At 42.3% G+C, this 19,657-nt stretch overlaps 1 protein-coding gene across 7 annotated transcripts in view; it reads right to left on the bottom strand.

The window, feature by feature from the left end:
• Nucleotides 1-521: 521 nt before the first annotated feature.
• MYRIP (myosin VIIA and Rab interacting protein) overlaps nucleotides 522-19,657 on the bottom strand; it is a 253,774-nt gene continuing 234,638 nt past the window's right edge. For 3 of the 7 annotated variants that reach the window (XM_060685982.2, XM_087894130.1, XM_087894131.1), the window contains exons 12-17: nucleotides 19,323-19,517; nucleotides 18,239-18,400; nucleotides 17,843-17,944; nucleotides 17,321-17,381; nucleotides 6,840-6,961; nucleotides 522-652 (exon numbers count right to left, since the gene is read on the bottom strand). In XM_060685982.2, the coding sequence (XP_060541965.1) occupies nucleotides 620-652; nucleotides 6,840-6,961; nucleotides 17,321-17,381; nucleotides 17,843-17,944; nucleotides 18,239-18,400; nucleotides 19,323-19,517 (675 nt within the window). In that variant the 3' untranslated portion in view covers nucleotides 522-619. Of the gene's footprint in view, nucleotides 653-6,839; nucleotides 6,962-15,879; nucleotides 17,076-17,320; nucleotides 17,382-17,842; nucleotides 17,945-18,238; nucleotides 18,401-19,322; nucleotides 19,518-19,657 lie in introns of those variants that run through there. The other 4 variants (XM_087894133.1, XM_087894134.1, XM_087894135.1 and 1 more) reach the window with 3 other exon arrangements.

Raw genomic sequence — 19,657 nt, 5'->3', positions numbered from 1 at the left:
AGAATATGCCATAGTGGAATGCAGGTAGAAATTAAAAATGGGAAATGTTTTCCTTCCTATGCTTTCAATCTCCTTTCTGGCCACCCAGAAAGGATTTTATTTCAGGATTACCAGTTATTCCTGGAATTCTTATTGTTCTGATAATATCATGCATTACTGTGAACATCTGAATAGTAAGATCCCAGGAAATATGTATCACAGAATAAAATAGAATTTAATATTTTCTTTTACCTTCAAATGAGGCAATGACTAACATTAATTGAAGAACTGAGAATAATACAAAAACGCAGATTGTATCTAAAGGTAACATACTTTAGTACAATTAACAGTGTGAATAAAAGTGCATCTTAAAACATGAAGCCTTGAAACTTGGTGTACTTCCTAGAGTCTCTTTAGAACTTTAAGGCAGAGTTTTGATGAAGAGACCACAATAGTGAAGACTTGAACATCTTGAACATCTTTCTCAGCGAGGTATCCAAACAAAGCCCTATTACTGAGACATTGTAGATTGTTGAGAATCATTTATTTTTTTTACTGGATGTATATAATGGCTGTTATATAAAGGCACTCTAGTGTGCAGCCCTAGGCAGTGTGTCATTGGCAGTAGAATTTTGTAATTCTAATACATTACAGAAGAGCCTATAGTTGATTCCTAAAATAGAAAAGATATGAAGAAATATTTAATAAAGCAATAAAAATGTGGAAGATCTTTTTAAAATACAGTTGCAAAGAAGATTGGCCAACATTTTCTTTGTTTTTGTCATATTTATATAGTATCAGGCCTTTCTGGTTCTTCTGGTTCTTGCAGAAGACTCTGGAAGAAACTCTTGAAGACAAATAGGAAGCATCCTATCAGAATACTTATCTGGTTAACCCCAAGAGATGTCCTACAAGAAATCTGTTCCACCTACAGTGATGTATTTTTTTTTTTTTGATTCAGTGTTGTTGGTTCACTGTGAGCCCTACATGAACTGCCATTGGAAGATCTAGATTTAGGCAGCCATCTAGCAAATGAAATGCCAAGAACATTATTAGAATTTAGAATAACAAGAGTTGGAAGAGATCGTGTAGGTTATCTAGTCCAATCCCCTGTCCAAGCAGAAGACCCTACACCAGGGATCCTCAAACTTTTTGAACAAGGGACCACTTCAGGGTCCCTCAGACTGTTGGGGCCCGGATTGGCTAGGTGGGTGTGGCGGGGGGGGTTGCATGTGACTGGGTGGGTGTTGCTTGGTGGTCATGTGACTGGGTGGGTGTGGCTGGGTAGTCACAGCCAATTTAGTAGTCCATTTTGCCAATTTAGCAGTCCATTATATAATACACACAAATGAAACTTTAATTTGTTTTCCTCCTGGGAGTGTTTTATTTGCTTTTGTTTGACTTTTCTTTTTATTAGATCATTTTTTAAGTTGTTTACGAGTCTAGTGGTCCACTTCAGAAAACTTCGTTTTGCAGCAATTTTTCTCAGCCCCAAGAAGGATACAGTCGACATCCAACCATCTCTCTCCCTCTCCCTCTCTCTCCTTGAAGAGCAAATGGGGGTGGGGAAGACAATCCTTGCTGAATCCCATTCCATTCCATTCGCTCTGTCCCTCCCATCTCTCTGTCAGGAAAGAGACGGCTCCTATAAGAGCAAATGGGGGTGGGGAAGACAAACCTTGCTCCATTCCATTCCATTCCATTCCCTCTCTCCCTCCCATCTCTCTGTCAGGAAAGAAACATCTCCTACAAGAGCAAATGGGGGTGGGGAAGAGAAACCTTGCTCCATTCCATTCCATTCCATTCCATTCCATTCCATTCCATTCCATTCCATTCCCTCTCTCCCTCCCATCTCTTTGTCAGGAAAGAGACGGCTCCTACAAGAGCAAATGGGGGTGAGGAAGAGAAACTTTGCTGAATCCCATTCCATTCACATCATGGCAGTCTCAATCTACTTTTGGAATCTCGCTGGCCGGAGCTTCCTCCACATCTGCCAAACCTGTGCAACAGGATTGGGCAAGGGCTCTGCACATCTGGCAGGCAGAATCGGACCAGGCAGGGATCGCTTGGATATAGCGAGGAAGCCCCAAGACGGGGGCTCAGCAGCGCTGATCTGCTGGCCAGCCAGCCCTTCCTACCTTCCTGTCCAGTGGTGGAGACAGCTGTCCTCCTTCAGGCAGCCGAGTGGGAGAAAGACAGGCAGCCAAGTGGCGGGAGGGGGGGGGAGAAGGCAGTGGCTGTTGCTGTGTCCAATCCCTAGCTCATTCACGTCTCACCAGTCCCACAGCTCGGAATGGAGATTCAGTGGGGTGGGGCTGGGGCTGCAAGGCAGAAGGCTGCCTTAAGTCCAGGGAAGGGACTGCAGCCTTGGGGCTTGGTCTGAAGGAGCTGCATCACTTGGGCAGTGCACCGAAAACAGTGTGGAGCTACTGCCTCATAGGACAGCGCGGGGCGCTGCTCTCCCTGCTGAACAGACCCACTGAAGGAGGCACATCATTGGGGGTCTCTACCCCTGGCAGCTCCTGAGTGGCAACTCCGCTGCCACTTGGCAGGGTGTCTGCAAGGTCCCTGTCTGGCAGCAGGGATTCTGCAGCTGGCCTTGTCCTTGGTCCAGGGGTGGGTTCTAAATTTTTTTACTACTGGTTCTGTGGGCGTGGCTTATTTTGTGGGTGTGCTTGGAGGTCATGTGACTAGGTGGGCGTGGCTAGCTGGTCAGAATCATTTCTGGAAGGTCCTCACACTTACGACCAGTCCTCGTACTTATGACCTGACTCATTTGTTTGCTTTTAACACTGATCAGCTATAGGACGGCCCTTTGAAGCCCCGAGGCAAGAGTTTAAACAGTTTTTTTCCCTCTAGTCATCAGCTGGGACTCAGGAGGCAGCAATAGATTGGGGGTGGGACCAAATAAAAGGTAAGAATAACGTGGGTGGGAGGGCGGGGGGGAAGAACCGGTTCGGTAACGTCATATCGTCACCGCTACCGGCTCGGCCGAACCGGACCGAACCGGGAGGAACCCACCACTGCCTTGGTCCCCTCGCAGGTCTTGCCCTTTGCCTGTGCATGAAGCATGTTCCCCTCGCGCACCCAATTGCGGCAGTGGGTGCAATAGAGGGACCCTGTAGGAAATGGGAGAAAGCCCAGCATTTCCCTGTCCGCAACCAGACAGAACACGCGGCGCCTGGCTGGGCTTCCCTGAAGCGTCGCGGGGGCGGGGGGCGGGGTAGGAAGTGGCGTTCACCCCAAGGCTGGAGGAAGAGGGCCTTTGAGCCTCAGACACCGGTTTGGGCAGCGCCCTGCCGACTACCCAAACCGGCAGTGGCCACCGCGAGTGGGGAAAGCCAGATCCCCATTGGAGCCCTGGCTACCCAGGTCCAGCAGAGATGGGGGGGAGGAACGCAATCCCGGCTGGGCTTGGGCTGCCATAGCGCCGATGGGGATCAAGCTTTCCCCACTCGTGGTTGCTGCAGCCTAATGGACCTGCGCACGCTGCTGACAGCCTCAGTGGTGCGCGAGAGGAATGCACTTTTCTAACTGGCATCTTTGCCTCCTTCAGGCTGCATGGGTCTGCCGAGTGGTGGCGGAATTGCCACCCAGGAGTTGCCAGGGGTAGAGACCTCCAATGATGTGCCTCCTTCACTGGGGCTGTTCAGCAGAGAAAGCAGCACCCCGCCTTGTCCTGCAAGGCAGCAGCTCCACAGCGCTTTCGGGGCGCTGCCTGAGTGACACAGCTCCTTCTGCGGTTCCTTCCCTGGACTGAAGGCATCCTTCTGCCTTGCAGCCTTCCACCCGCCACATCTCCATTCCGAGCTCATGTGCCTGTTGGCAAAGTGGGATTGATGAGAGGTGAGCGAGCTAGGGTGTGGGTGCTGCAACAGCTGCTGCCGTCTCTCTTCCACCCCCACCATTGCTTGGCTGCCCATCCTTCTCCCGCTTGGCTGCCTGAAAGAGGACAGCCATCTCCGCCACTGGAGAGGGAGGGTTGCAGCCAAATTCCGGGAAGGTGCGGCTCATGTATAGCCAGGCTTCCTTCCGCATGAGCGGGCAAGTCGGCAGGGTGCTACCCAAACCGGTGCCTGAGGCTCAAAAGCCCTCTTCCTCCAGCCTTGAGTTGAGCGCCACTTCTTACTCCCCCCTCCCCCCGTGACACTTCAGGGAAGCCCAGCCGGCCGCCTGCGAGGGGACCAAGAAGATGACCAGCGGTGACTTGATCTCCAACCACAACCCAAAAGAGATGGGAGGGAGTAGGCAGCAGCCGCCGCACACCCTCCTCACCTTGTCTTCCCCCACAATGGGAGCAGTAGAATAGAATAGAATAGAATAATTTTATTTCTATATCACCCTTCTCCCGAAGGACTCAGAGCAGTGTACAGCCTATTAAAAACACAAGACAACATCAGTTAAAATAGTTTAAAATTATTAAATGAATTCGGCTCAATTTAAAACCCCAGGAATTTAAAACCCAATTTAAAATTGTTATGTTGATAGCCCAGCCTGGCGGAACAACAGGATCTTGAGTGCACAACGAAATACCCGGAGGTTGGAGATCTTATGCATTTCCAGGGGCAGTTCATTCCACAGGGCTGGGGCTCCCACAGAGAAGGCCCTCCCCCTGGGTGTCGCCAGCCGACATAACTTGGCTGATGGCACCCTGAGGAGACCCTCTCTGTGGGAGCGAACTGGCCGGTGGGAGGCTATTGGTGGCAGAAGTCGGTCTCGAAGGTACCCGGGTCCCATGCCATGGAACGCTTTAAAGGTGGTGACCAACACCTTGAATCGCACCCGGAAGACCACTGGGAGCCAGTGCAGCTCGCGCAGGAGGGGTGTCACGTGGGCACAATGAGTTGCATCCCATAACCACCCGTGCGGCCGCATTCTGGACCAGCTGGAGCCTCCGACAGCCAAAGACAGAGGTACAATGCAGTCCCGCAGGCTGGATACGTTGGACAACCACATGCCTTGTCCTAGCCACATGGGATGGAGCAGGTGTGTGATTCATATCATGTGCTCACCGCCCTGCCCCTCTGCCTGCTGCCGATACAAGTACTGTTGCCACCTTGCCTGTTTCTTGGAGGGCCAGCTGCGGAGTTCTTGCTGCCAGACAGGGACTTTGCAGTCTCTGGCCATCCCCCAGGCCCTCTGGCAGCCGCAGCAGATGAGGCACCTCTTCCCCGGGTCCGTCAGCCAGTAAAAGCCAGCCATGCGAGGAGTGGGTGGGAGTGGGGTGGTGGGGGGCAAGGCAGGGGGCGGGGCTGAATCCCACCACTGTGCGGGCCGGATACATTGTGTCAGCGGGCTGTACCCGGCCCATGGGCCATAGTTTGAGGACCCCTGCCCTACACCATTTCTGACAGATGGTAATCCAGTCTCTTCTTGAAAGCTTCCAATGATTAAGCTCCCACAACTTCTGAAGGCAAGCTGTTCCTTTGGTTGATTGTTCTGTCAGAAAATGTCTTCTTATTCCTAGGTTGAATCTCTCCTTGATTAGTTTCCATCCATTATTCCTTGTCTGCCTCATATGCTTTGAAAAATAGATTGACCCCCTCCTCTCTGTGACAGCCCCTCAAGTATTGGAACACTGCTATCCTGTCTCCCCTGGTCCTTCTCTTCACTACAGTAGCATGCTCAGTTCCTGCAACCGTTCTTCATGTCTTCACTTCCAGTTCCCTAGTCATCTTTGATGCTCTTCTCTGCACTCTTTCTAGGGTCTTAACATCTTTTTTATAGTGTGGAGACCAAAACTGGATGCAGTATTTTAGGTGTGGTCTTCCCAAGGCTTTATAAAGTGGTATTAGTAACTCACTTGATCTTGATCCCTCTCTTAATGCAGCTTACATTTGCACTGGCTTTTTTGGCTGCCGCTGCATACTGTTGGCTCAAATGTAATTGATTGTCCACTAACACTCTAAGATCCCTCTCACAGTAATTGCTATTAAGCCTGGTTTATCCAAATCTATACTTGTACTTTTGTTTTATCTTGTCTACGTGTAAGACTTTACTTTTCTCTACATTTAATTTCATTTTGCCCAATGTTCAAGTCTGTCAAGATCCACCTGTATCTTGAGCCTACCATCTAGGGTGTTGGCCAGCTTAGTATCATTTGCAAATTTCCCATTTGACAGCTTATGAATTCTTTATGTTGGAGTTATTGTGTTAATGAAATTGGAGACCCATCATTGCGGCTTGCTGATTGCTCATTGCCAAATTGTTTTAGAGTTTTTAAAGTTTGCTATCATTTATAATACTGTTCCTTGGATTGTTCTGGTTTCATCTAGTATATTTTATGCTTTGACTTTGATCCATATACTAGTTAATTCAAACTATGCAAAGAATAGGTGTTGATAAACAGGAGCATAACTAAACTTAAAAATAATACTGAAAACCAAAAAGATGAAATAATATTTCATCCACTATTCATTCACTATATCTTTTCTCCCAACAAATGAACCAAAATGTCACTTAGATATATAATTTACCAATTTCATGATATCCTGTTATTTGATTGATGTGTCTCAAAATGACTCATGTAAAACAATATTTTAATGGATTTTTCAGTTTAATTCAATATGATTTGCTGATAAAATTTGCACCAAATTTGGCTTGGATAATATGAAAATTATATTTTCTCTAACTATGCTTATTGTTTAATTATTCAACGTCTATATTAAATAGAGCTGTAAGGTTTTCCAGGACAGCATATCAGAATGGAATTTGTCATTATTCCATTAATAAAGAATGGGCTGACAGATGATTTGAGATGACTGGATATCATATAAAAGATTTTTGTAACATTTTTTTCTCACTAATCTCTTTTCTTCTAATATCTGGGAATGAATGTTAAACTTTTATTTAATACTTACCATCAAATCCTTGGCAATTATATTTTTTTCTTTTTTTGTTCTTTGTGTCAGAGATCCTTGAAGTATGAAATTCTTGTTTAATGTTCTAATAGAAGAAACTGGAGATGCATCCATGTTTTTAGCTGAAAAACATTTGTCAGCTTCTTTCAGAATTATATTTGCATTCAAACATATAGATAGTGAAGGCAAAATATGTAACTGCTAGGCTTGACTAGAAGACTTTAAATTTTTTGGTCTTAGAGTTCATTTGACATTTTTCTTGTTTAGATGTTTCTGATTATATATTAAGATGAAAAGCTGCACAAATAGCAGCTTCTACCATGAACAGAAATGGGGGGCAAGGGGGTTAAGAATAATAGTAACTTTTCTAATCATGCAATTGTTTAATCTAAAATAAAAACATGTTTATATGTTTTTACATAGGACAAACATTTTAAATTACACAACTATTACATTTATGTCTTTAGTAAATACTTTTCTCCTTTGCTTCAAACTCTAAATAGTATTTTCCTTCTTCTGACACTTATGCTAAAATTATATTGTAATTTATATTATAATACTAAATATAGTATTATTGCTCTTCTTTGTATTAGTGAACATTCATTATTTACTTATCTCCTGTATTGTTGCTGGAAAACATACTGTATAAGCAGTTTTTTTGAAAAGAGGGAAATATGCAATCAGTTTAATAAATATACAAAGGGAGAAAATTTATTATGGTTATAAAAATTTTAAATGCCTGTATTGTGGAGCTGGATTAATAAAAAAATATAATTCAGGTAATCCTCCAAATTTGTGTCCAAAATTTTTGCTGCTAAACCAGACAGTTGTTGAGTTTTGTTCCATTTTATCATCTTTCTTGGTAAATGAATCACTGCAATTGTTAAGTTAGTAAAACGATTATTAGGTGAATCTGGCTTCACCATTGATTTTTCTTGTCCGTAGAAATGACAAGAAAAAGTACAAAAAGTGACTACATGACCCCGGGACACTGCAACCATCATAAATATGAGTCAGTTGCTAATCATCTGAATTTTGATCATGTGACCATAAGGATGCTACAATTGTCATAAGTATGAAAAACAGTCATAAGTCAGTTTTTTTCAGTGCTACTATAACTGAACTCTTATTAAAATGAACTGTTGTACAGCATAAATTTACATTTATGTCTGGGACTACCCATACATCCAGTTCACTAACTTTTTTGAAAACTCAAGTTTATTCTTGAGTTGGGTTCAAACAAAAGCATATTGTAAAGATACATATTAGTATAGGAAACACTTTGAAATTACTTTTAATCTTAAAAAATCTGGAAAATCATATTTGAAATGGAATCCCGAGAGGTGGCATGTGACGAAGAGGGGGCTGAGGGGGTTTTTAAACTTCTTTTTTAACCAAAGTTTTAAGGGGTTTGGAGGGGTAGGGTTGTGGGTTTGGAGGATAACCCACTGAGGGGGAGGCCGGGTCCGACAGTGGGCTACATAATGGGGGGTGCGAGGTTCGGAGTCAATGAGGGGGTTAGAGTCCGTACTGAGGAGGCTGATACCATCAGTACTGTAAATGGGAGGGACAGATATGGCAGGAGCAGGGGGCCATATCCGGTTATGGGGGGGCAAGCCCGCTGTCTCCGAGCGGTGGTGCGCTCCCGCCCCCAATGCTCCTCTCATTCCCCAGGTTGCGCAGATCTCAGGGCCCGGGCCTTTGGCTGATGTTGTGCAACGCCAGGTCTGTTGTAAATAAAGCCCCCTTCATTTGTGATCTTGTTCAAGAGGGGGGAGTGGACCTGGCGGGTATTACGGAGACCTGGTTGGGCCAGGAGGGGGGGTTCCCCTTGTTGAAATGTGCCCACCAGGCTTCCGAGCATTCCATCAGCCGAGGGTTCAGGGGAGGGGCGAGGGGGGGTAGCGGTTGCTATAAAGGAAGGTCTTGGTCCGAAGGAGGCCACTATGCCTCAGATAACCAGATGTGAGTCCCTCTTTGTGAAGTGGGGTCATGGGGTGCAGGTGGGCCTGTTGATCACGTACCTGGCTCCCTGCCACATGGCGGCAGCCCTGCTTGAACTGCTCAACGTGATAGCCGGGATGGTGGTTGATACCCCCAGACTTATGGTTATGGGGGATTTCAACCTGCCGTCCGTTGGTGAAACGTCTGAGGCGGCTTGGGAGTTCATGGCTTCCATGACGGCCATGGACCTGACCCAGTTAGTTCATGACCCTACACACATAGGGGGACACACTCTGGACTTGGTTTTCATCTCTGGCCAGTGGCTGAATGGTTTAGATATAGGGGATGTAGTGATTAAACCCTTGTCATGGTCTGACCATTCTCTCCTTCAACTTGACCTTCAAACCACTACACCCTGCTGCAGGGAGGCGGAACCGACTAGGTGGTTCCACCCCAGGCGCCTGATGGATCCTGATAGGTTCCAGACGGAGCTTGGGCTTTTGCCTGAGGCTCTGGCTCATGACCCGGCTGAAGACCTGGTGGTCACCTGGGATAGGGCGGCTGCTGGAGCTTTGGACTGTGTCATGCCTTTGCGGCCTCTGACCCGCCACCGATCTCACTTAGCTCCCTGGTTCTCCGAGGAGCTGAGGGAAATGAAGTGCCGGAAAAGACGCCTAAAGAGCAGTTGGAGGGCTAGCCTTTCCGAATCCGACCGAACACTGGTAAGGTCTCATATTAAGACCTACCTAGTGGCGATAAAAACGGCAAAGTTTAATTATTTTTCCATTCTTATCGCATCTGCAGATAACCGCCCAGCTGCCCTGTTCAGGTTGACCCACTCCCTGCTCCATCCGGGCGCGTGGGGGGACCCCTTGGAGGGCAGGGCTGAGGATTTTGTGCAGTAACTGCATGATAAAGTCGCCCAAATTCGGGAAGGCCTGGACTCTGACTGGGTAGATACAGGTGGGGTGACGGAGACAGGTCTTGAGAGCGTTATCTGGGAGGAGTTTGACCCAGTGACCCCTGAAGACGTGGACAGGATTCTGGATAGACTTAGTGCAGCCAATTGTTTATTGGACCCGTGTCCCTCCTGGTTGCTGCTGGCTTTCCAAGAGGTTACATGAGACTGGCTCCAGGGGGTTGTTAATGCTTCTTTGAGAGAGGGCTACTTTCCTGCCGCCTTGAAAGAGGCGGTGGTGAGGCCCCTCCTCAAGAAGCCCTCCCTGGAGGGCTTTAGCAAATTGTTTTAGCAAATTATCATCCAGTCTCCAACCTTTGCTTTCTGGCGAAGGTTGTTGAGAGTGTGATGGCGCGACAGTTTCCCCAGTACCTGGATGAAGCGGTCTATCTCGATCCATTCCAGTCGGGCTTCAGGCCTAGGCACAGCACGGAAACGGCATTGGTCGCATTGGTTGATGATCTCTGGAGGGCTCGGGACAGGGGCTATTCCTCTGTCCTGGTCCTGTTAGATCTCTCAGCAGCTTTTGATACCATCGACCATGGTATCATGCTGTGCCGGTTGGAGAGGTTAGGGGTGGGGGGCACTGTGTTGCGGTGGTTCTCCTCCTTCCTCTCTGACCGGCCGCAGTTTGTGTTGACGGGGGGCCAGAGGTCGACCCCAAGGCGCCTTGTATGTGGGGTGCTGCAGGGATCGGTCCTCTCGCCCCTTCTGTTCAACATTTATGTGAAGCCGCTGGGTGAGATCATCCGTGGTTTCGGGGTGAAGTACCATCAGTACGCTGATGACACTCAGCTGTACATCTCCACCCCGGACCACCCCAATGATGCCCTTGACGTGATGTCCCGGTATCTGGAGGCCGTACGGATCTGGATGGGGAGAAACAGGCTCAAGCTCAAACCATCCAAGACTGAGTGGCTGTGGCTTCCGGCGTCCCGATATAGTCAGTTGGTGCCATCTCTGACTATTTAATTTTTTTTAAATTTTTTTTAATCATTAAAAGTTTTTATTTTATAAACAAACAAACAATACATAATCAATCATTCAATATATCTTCTGAATACATCTTTTGTATCTTCTTTTTACTCCTCCAATATTTATCATATCTTAATATTATCATTTCCTTTATTATGACATTTCCCCCACATTTCTTACTTCTCTATTAATACATTTATCTATCTTTTAGTTTTATTAAAAATTAAACAACAATTTTATCCCCAACAACCTTCAACCCCCCTCCCCTCCCTCACCCCCGACTTCCCAGAGCAAAAACAGGATGTAACATTAAACAAGCATAAGCTAAAATATACTAACTTACTACAAGATTCAAAACTCCCTCACACTCTTTAACTCCTCTTTTAAAAATTATTCATCAGCCTCTCCTTTTAAAATTCTAAATTAAACATTTTAAAACTTTCTTTAAAGCATATCTTTTTAAAAGAAAAGAAAAAAATATATATTATTTTAAGTTAAACCTTTTAAAATCTCTTAATACCTTTAATAAGACATTCTTCAAGATATAAGTTTCAAAACTTTTTTTAAAAAAAGCTATCCATATAATCTTAAAAATACTAGTAATCCACTGAGTTAAATTATTTCTAACTCTTGAGTTCATTCTTCAAAATATCAATTTCAAAACTTTCAGAAAGTTATCAATTAAGTTTAAAGTTAAGCATTTTAATACCTCGATAATTTTTTTAAAAAAGCTATCCATTTTTAATTAAACATTTTTACTTAAACTTAATTTCAGTAAACTTTTCAAATTTATTAGATTAGATTTATTAGTTAACTTTATTAGTTAACTTTTCAGTTAACTGCATAGAAGCTTCTGCCAAAACCTCTGTTTTCAGTGTGCTAACTTCCATCGTGATCCTGACAGCCTCTTTTTCCTGCTCCAAAGTCAAAATAGCTTGATCTTCTTCCTCTTTTCCAGCCTCCCCAAAAGAAACTAATCTTCAATTCTTCCTTTCTTTCTATATTTTTTCCAGTCCTCCTTCTTCAACAGTACTTTCTTCTTCAACATTGCTCCTCCCCCTGCTTTTATTTTCGAAAATTTTTGAATATAGATTTGAGGCTGATGCATCTTTAGAAATCGTTCTCTTCTAAACGTTATCTCCTTCAATTTGAAACCTCCATTTCGACTCTTCCTGCTTATATAATCAGTCACTTCCTTCCATGAAAATTGATTCTGTCTATCAAGCCAAAAATTGTCACGATAAAGTTTATCAGTCTGCAGGAAAGAATGTATTTGCTGCTTTTCAGTTAACTGCATAGAAGCTTCTGCCAAAACCTCTGTTTTCAGTGTGCTAACTTCCATCGTGATCCTGACAGCCTCTTTTTCCTGCTCCAAAGTCGAAATAGCTTGATCTTCTTCCTCTTTTCCAGCCAGCAAATTATTGTTGTTCTCCAGATTATAATTTTGAATAGTCCTTTCAACTGATTCCAATATAACAGAAGTATAAAAATTTAAGAGTTCTTTACTGTCACAACTTGTGAATTTGCTGGCTCATATAATAATGATCCTCCATCCTTGATGTCAGCCATTTTTCAGTTTCCACTTTAAATTTATTCAGCTGTCAGATCAATAAGTCCAATAATTTTCCACACAATTTAGAAGTATAAAGTAGTTGGGATCAGTACCATAGTCTTTTTCATTCCACTAGCACTTTAAATTTTTTTCTTGCCACGTAATCCAGTAGCTTTTACGATCGCAGCTTTAACGATCACTTTCACTAGTAAGTTTTGTTTTAATGCCCTTAAGCGCCATCTTTTTTCTTTTTCTTTTAAACGGAGTTAAAGTTTAGTACTTGCATTTTCTGTTCTCCTGATTTTGCTCTGCCAGCGTCCAGGTTCAAATTTTCTCATAATCCTTAAAATTGCTCTGCTGGTGTGGTCGCGATCCCTTGTTCTGCATAAAGCAGAATCGTCCCGTATCCGGAGCACTGAAGGGCTTTCAGGGAGCTCTCACCCTGCAAACCCCAGGCTTAAAAAAAAAAAAAAGCCTGGGGGTCTAGGGGAGCTCTACCCAGACCCTTCTGCTCTTCTCTCCCCCTTTTTCCCTGGGGGAGAGTTTCGAGCTGCTAGAACAGCTGATTTTCGCTGTTCTAGCGGCAAACGGAATCACGGGGCTGGAGCTCCTAAAGGAGCGTCCATTCAGGGAACGCGGAGCCACCGGAAGTCTGACTATTGGGGGCAAGTCGTTGGCCCCCACAGAGAGGGCTCACAACTTGGGTGTCCTCCTGGATGCACGGCTGTCTTTAGAAGAGCATGTGACGGCCGTGACCAGGGGGGCTTTTTATCAGGTTCGCCTGATTGGCCAGTTGCGTCCCTTTCTGGATCGGGATTCCTTATGCATGGTCACTCATGCGCTCGTCACTTCCCACCTGGACTACTGCAATGCTCTCTACATGGGGCTCCCCTTGAAGAGCACTCGGAGGCTCCAACTGGTCCAGAATGCGGCTGTGCAGATGATTATGGGAGCGTCACCGCGCTCCCATGTAACACCTATCCTGCGTGAGCTGCACTGGCTCCCGGTGGTCCTCCAGGTGCGATTCAAAGTGTTGGTGACCACCTTTAGAGCGCTCCATGGCTTAGGGCCTGGATATTTACGGGACCGCCTTCTACCACCGAGAGCCTCCCACCGGCCAGTACGCTCCCACAGAGAGGGGCTCCTCCGGGTGCCGTCGGCCAAACAATGCTGACTGGCAGCCCCCAGGGGGAGAGCTTTCTCTGTGGGAGCACCTGCCCTCTAGAACGAGCTCCCCCTGGAGATATGGACGATTCTGGACTTATGTACTTTCCGTTGGGCCCTCAAAACCTTTATATTTCATCAAGTTGGGCTGGCCTAATCTCTCCAATTGTGTATTTTAATTTGGATTTTTAATGGGGGATTTCAACTGTCGGGCCAAAATGTTTAATTTATTTTTAAATTGTTTTTAAATTTTGTATTTGATGTTTTTTACTTCTGGCTGTTCACCATCCTGAGTCCTTCAGGAGAAGGGCGGTATATAAATTTAAATATTAAATTAAATTAAATTAAATTAAATTAAATTAAATTAAATTAAATTAAATAGTTATTTCTGATTGTTAAAAATGATTTTGGCAAAAGTATTCTGTTTAGATATTTTTTAATTGTAAGTTACACAGAATCATATAACAGACATGTGTGATATAGAAATATGATTGATTGATCAAACAAACAAACAAACGATTAAGAAGTTTCCTAGGCACCAGAATTTGATCATATTCCTTTTCAACAGTTGCCTACTTAAAGAAAGAAATTGGAAATCTATATCTACTGTTCCAAGGTGGATCAAAATAGTATCCAAAGGAATCAGATAAATTGCATTAACAAAGATGTACTTTCAGAAAAAAAGTAAAAATGTGTTTTAAATATTGATTTGTTTGTTTTTTATAATTGAATTTGAGAAATGCAGTGCAGTATTATGTTGGGAAGAGAATGTATAGACCAATGTTTGCACTAATACAGGTAGTCCTTGAGTTACGAATGTAATGGAGTCTACCCATTCCATTCATAACCCAAGGATTCGTGGGAGTGAATCTCATACCTTGAACGGGATCACTACCTCCTTTCGCCCATGCATTCGTTAATCGAATGTGAGGCTTGTTAAGTGCACTTGAGGTATTTCAGGGTGGGGTCTATTGGTGGACTGTTCCCCATCCTGGCCTTGGGTGGTCTCCCTGACCCACTAAAATATCTCATGCTGCCAACAATTGCTATCCCCCCCACCCAGCCTGCCGCGCCACTTACCTTGTCAAGCTCTAGCAAGCAGTCTCCTCTCCAGCCTCCCAGCCACGTGTGCCCCTCTGCATTTTGGCCTGAATGGAGCCCCGAATGGAGCATTAGAGGGGCAGATTTGCCCCTCAGAAGCTCCATTTCAGCTGGCAACCTGCTGGGCGAGGCCTGCAGAGGCCTGAACGGGACTGCAGAGGAGTGCACGTGGTCTCCTCCTGGAGAGGAGACTTTTGCTAAATCTTCATCAGGTAAATGACCCGGCATGGCAGGTTGGGTGGCTGGGTGGGGGAGTGTGGGGAGCATGAGGTCCAAATGGAGCTTCTGAGGGGCAGATTCGCCCCTCAAAAGCTCCATTTTGGCTGGTAATGTTCAAGACAAATGTTGCAGAGCCTCTGCGGTTGTTCGAAAGGGCGAACAACTAGTGCTTTAAAATTCATAGTTTCAGGACTTGTTCACAAACATTAAGGGTCGCTTATCACGTAACTTCGAATGCTTGTTAAGGGAACACTCGTAACCTGAGGATTACCTGTATGGAGTTGAAGGCTGATATTATTTGGTCAGAAGTAACAGTATATGATGGAAATAAATCATGCGTGAGAATAAATGTAATCCTTAGTGAATGTTTTAATATAGGAAAAGGAAAAAAGACAAATTAAATCCAAAATTTTGTTGTGGTAGTTGTTGAGTAATGTATGAAGTTTCTTGTATTAATATTTTCTCCCGATTGTCTAGGGAAAATAGGACTCTCTAGTGCTTTATTCCATTGCCTATCAAATTGATTTATCCTCTATACAAAAATTAATTGTAGGGAGTTTTATGTCAAAACATTTAATAATCATGTGTAGTAGATTAAATGAAAATGCTCCAGGTCCAGCTGCAATATCAATAGATGTTTTAATTGCAAATGCTGCCACTGAGCTGATCAAATAATATTTGTCTTTTAAAGTGATAAATTGCTTTTAAAATCATCATTAATTACTAATCTATCCCAAGTACAAATTCTAGCTCTCATTGAATTTTTCCATATAATTCATTTAAAAAATAATAATTTTGAGAGCTGGATTTTCCATAGCATTAATTTTCCATGAGGAAAACTGCCTCATCAAATGACATTTCCTAAAAATAACATCGTACTTTTTTCCGAGTTATGTAACAGAAATTAGAACATTTGAAATCTAATTAGTTTTCATATCAAGACAGTTCAGTTAATTAAAGGTGTAATATATGAATATTGTAGAAGAACCCAAGAAGGAAAATTTCCAATAAGGAGAATTGTGAAAAACTGGGTATTATTTTACATAAAAAGATCTAGTTAAGATTAATAAAACCAATTTCCCCCTTTTTAATAAATAATTACATCTTTTTTAAAGATAAAAAACATATTGTATAAGGATTCCACAGAAAATGTATGGAACATTTTATTGCATTTTCAAAAATGTTGTAGTTAATGTATATCAGATTTCTGCACCAAATGTATATTGATGTACAAAACACATTCATTTAGCCAAAGTGTAAAGTTTACAAACTGCAATTTATCAAGACAGAGATAGCCTTACATATTTTATTTGGGTTTAAAGTTATTATTTGAGAAATATATGGGTTAAAAACTCCAAGAAGGATAATATATTGATCTCCTAACTTCTCAGCCTGCCTTGAAGAAGTATTTCACAAACTAGACTGGGCAAAAAATGGAATAAAAATCAATGGCGCTTATTTAAATTACTTCAGATTTGCAGATGGTATTCTCTTCTCGCAAGACTCAGAAAAGCTATGAAGACACAAAAAGAGCTGCACAAAGCAGGAGAAGCATTTGGCTTAAAGATAAAACTGAAAAAGAGCCAGGTTAAGTTTAATAAATTCACCAAAGAAGGAAAATATTTTATATCTGGAGGAGAACTAGACATACCGTGTTTCCCCGAAAATAAGACCCTGTCTTATATTTTTTTGAACCCTGAAATAAGTGCTTGGCCTTATTGCCATGCATTCAAAAGCTCGATTGGGCTTATTATCAGGGAATGTCTTATTTTGGGGAAAACAGGGTAGTAGACCATTACATATACTTTGGCCAACAGAACTCAATGGAAAGTGAGACAATAAAGGAAATTGAATGGTGTGTTAAATGTGATTGGCAGGCATTCGGCAAGCTAACCATAATTTTCAAGAACAACCTTCCCCTATGCCTGAAGAGAAAAGTTTTTGATCATATGCTAACATATGCTGGTGAAACACAGACCTCACAATTGATACAAAAGTTATGAGTGGTGCAAAGAGCCATGGAAAGTTACATGCTTGGCATTACAAGACAAAATATCATGACCTGCATATGGATTAGAGAACAAATGAAAGTACATGAGAGTATATTCAAGAGAGTAAAAGAAATGAAATGGAAATGGGCTGGTCACATAGCAAGAAGACTGATGGCAGACGGAGCAAGGCAGTCATAGAATGGATCCCACTTGATAAAAAGCATCCACGAAAGAGACCTAAAACAAGATGGATTGATGATATCAGCAGGCCCAATTCGCAAAGGAAAGCTCAGGACCATATTGGTTGGAAACATGCTGAAGAGGCCTTCATCCTGCAGTGGATAGACAATGTCTAAAATGATGATGATAATGATGATGATGATGATAATGAAATGCAAAAATGATAATTGCTTAATATGTTTATATGTTTTCTAACACATTCTTTTCATCTTTATTTCAGAGCATCTAACATAGTTTTAGTATAATTTTTGACTATTCCTATTTTGATCATACTACTCACAATAGCCTGACCATATCTGCTGATTAAAAATGAGGTTTTTATCATTGTTATTGTTACCTTTCATTGGTGGAGTTGGAAGTTTTCGTCTCTGTTGTCTGGATGTGTCTATTGTATGGATCTATAGGAAAAAATGCCTTTATTAATGACTATGGGTTAATCCAGAATATTTATCTCAAAATATTTATTTAGTGCATATAGGTAAAATGCTATAATACAGTAAGACCAAAGTCTTCAAATTAATTGCTATATTAATTTTAAAATATTTTGGTTTAAATAAAATATATGTTGAAAATCTTAGAGCTGCATTTATATTGTTACAATTTACTTAACTTTCTATTATTTTTTGTCAGCTTTAGTTTGTTTTTCTTCTGTGTATATTCCCCAGGTAAAGAGTGGGAAATAAGCAGAGCGACTAGTAGCCCTAAGTGGAAATATATTTCCCATTCTACATTGTGTGTATATTTTACTGGGGACTCATATACTTTCAATTGCACAAGATTGCCAGGCATACAGAAACCTACTTTAATTCACAGGTTTTCCTTATTATAGTTGTGACTAGTGGCAGGTACTTTTCCTCACCTGACTTGTCTGGTGATCACATCTTCTTGTCAAATGAACATATGGAGCCACATTCAAGCTTGCTACTGAAAGGGTTGAAATTCTTCTCTCAATATCTGAAATCTTAAAAGAACTATACATTTAAAAAAGAGAATGAAAGTTAAGTGATGAAGACGTGCAAATTACTGAATTGTACATCATTAACTGCAGTGACACCTATTTGAACTAAATCATTTAAACTCCATTTTCTTTTTCTTTCTGGAGTCTTAATATTACTCAGTAATATTTATCTATATAAAGCATATATTTTTCCTTTACATATATATCTATGAACAATGGATTTATATCTGGAGTTTAAGTATCAAGCATATGCAAGTTATGAAGTCCATGCAGTAAATAGCTTGTTGTCAATATTACCTGAAGCTCTGCATGATGAACTTGTGCTGCAGCTGTTGCCACTTGATCCTCTAGATCAGCTAGTTCAGCTTCTGCAGTAATGGTGTTAATTTTACGAGCTGCATCCTCAAGATCATTTAACTGACTCTCCAGGCCATACACACTGCCAGCTGTCAGATAGACCTAAATAGACCATGTACCACTATTGAGTTATACTCTCAGATTTGTGGAATCTTGTAAAGCATTAAAGTTTTTAAGTTCCGACTCAAAAAATGCACATATATTATTTAATTACTCCTAATGAGGTGCTGTATAAAATATGATCATCCTAAGAATGTTCCCACTTATATGTTGACCATTTTAAATACTGGAACACAAGAATACAATATTATGAAGAAAGGGGACAAAGCAAAGAACATGGCTTCTAGATAAATAAAAGAGAAAGCAGAGATTTAATGTGAAATGGTTCCAAAGGAAAACATGAACAAAGGAAAAGGATAAATGGAGAAATTTATTATTATTTTTTTTATGAGTCATATTTCTATGCTGCCCACTCTCTGAGGACTCTGGGCGGCTTACACCAAAGACAGTATACTAAATAGCATATTGCCCCCAACAATCTGGGTCCTCATTTTACCCATCTCGGAAGAATGGAAGGCTGAGTCAACCTTGAGCCGGTGAGATTTGATCTGCTAATCTGCTGAACTAGCAGTCAGCTGAAGTAGCTGCAGTATTATATTCTAACCACTGCGCCACCTCGCACCTCCTGTTATACAGGAACCAATAAATCTGGGATATAATCTGTGAGGGATTTTCAATTTGTAAATAGAGAAACTAAATGAATTTTTAAAACTGATATAAGATGTGAAATAGAGAGATAGATAGATGTGCATCATTGTGATAGCATATTGCATGATTTCGTTTTAAATGAGGCAGACATTAAGGAGAGTCTACTTGTGATCAGATTTGATCTTCCCTAAAAGTCATTTTAGTTGATAATTCCAAATGAAGTGCTCCCATTTTCTACAAAATTAATCACTCTTAATGCTTTCAAAACATTCAATGGCATGAATAGTTTATACAGTTACATATCTGCCACTCTTACATTTTCTTCCAATGTTGTGAGCTGCCCATCAAGCTGGATAAGGTTTGTGCCTAATGGGAATTCTCTGTTCCCCCTTTCATATGTTTCTGCTGGGAAATCACATAATTTTGTGGATTCTGCAATGAATTCTTCTGTTGCATTGATTACTTTTAGGACTTCAGTAGATATGTTGCAGAGAGAGGCTGCAGAACATTTCTGTTTTAAAGATAAAGAATAGATACTAGAAAAAAATACTAGTTTAGAAAAACTATGTTGTTTTTTATTGGATGTTTCTCGATGGATTGACAGATTGATGGATAGACAGATTTATAAACAGACAGACAGGTAAGAGGTCC

The sequence above is a fragment of the Pantherophis guttatus genome, chromosome 4 (genome assembly GCF_059756535.1).
Source record: "Pantherophis guttatus breed Tessera chromosome 4, ASM5975653v1, whole genome shotgun sequence".
NCBI classification, from domain to species: domain Eukaryota; kingdom Metazoa; phylum Chordata; class Lepidosauria; order Squamata; family Colubridae; genus Pantherophis; species Pantherophis guttatus.
Note: the sequence above shows the minus strand (reverse complement) of the source record. Positions and strands in the feature narration are given on the sequence as shown.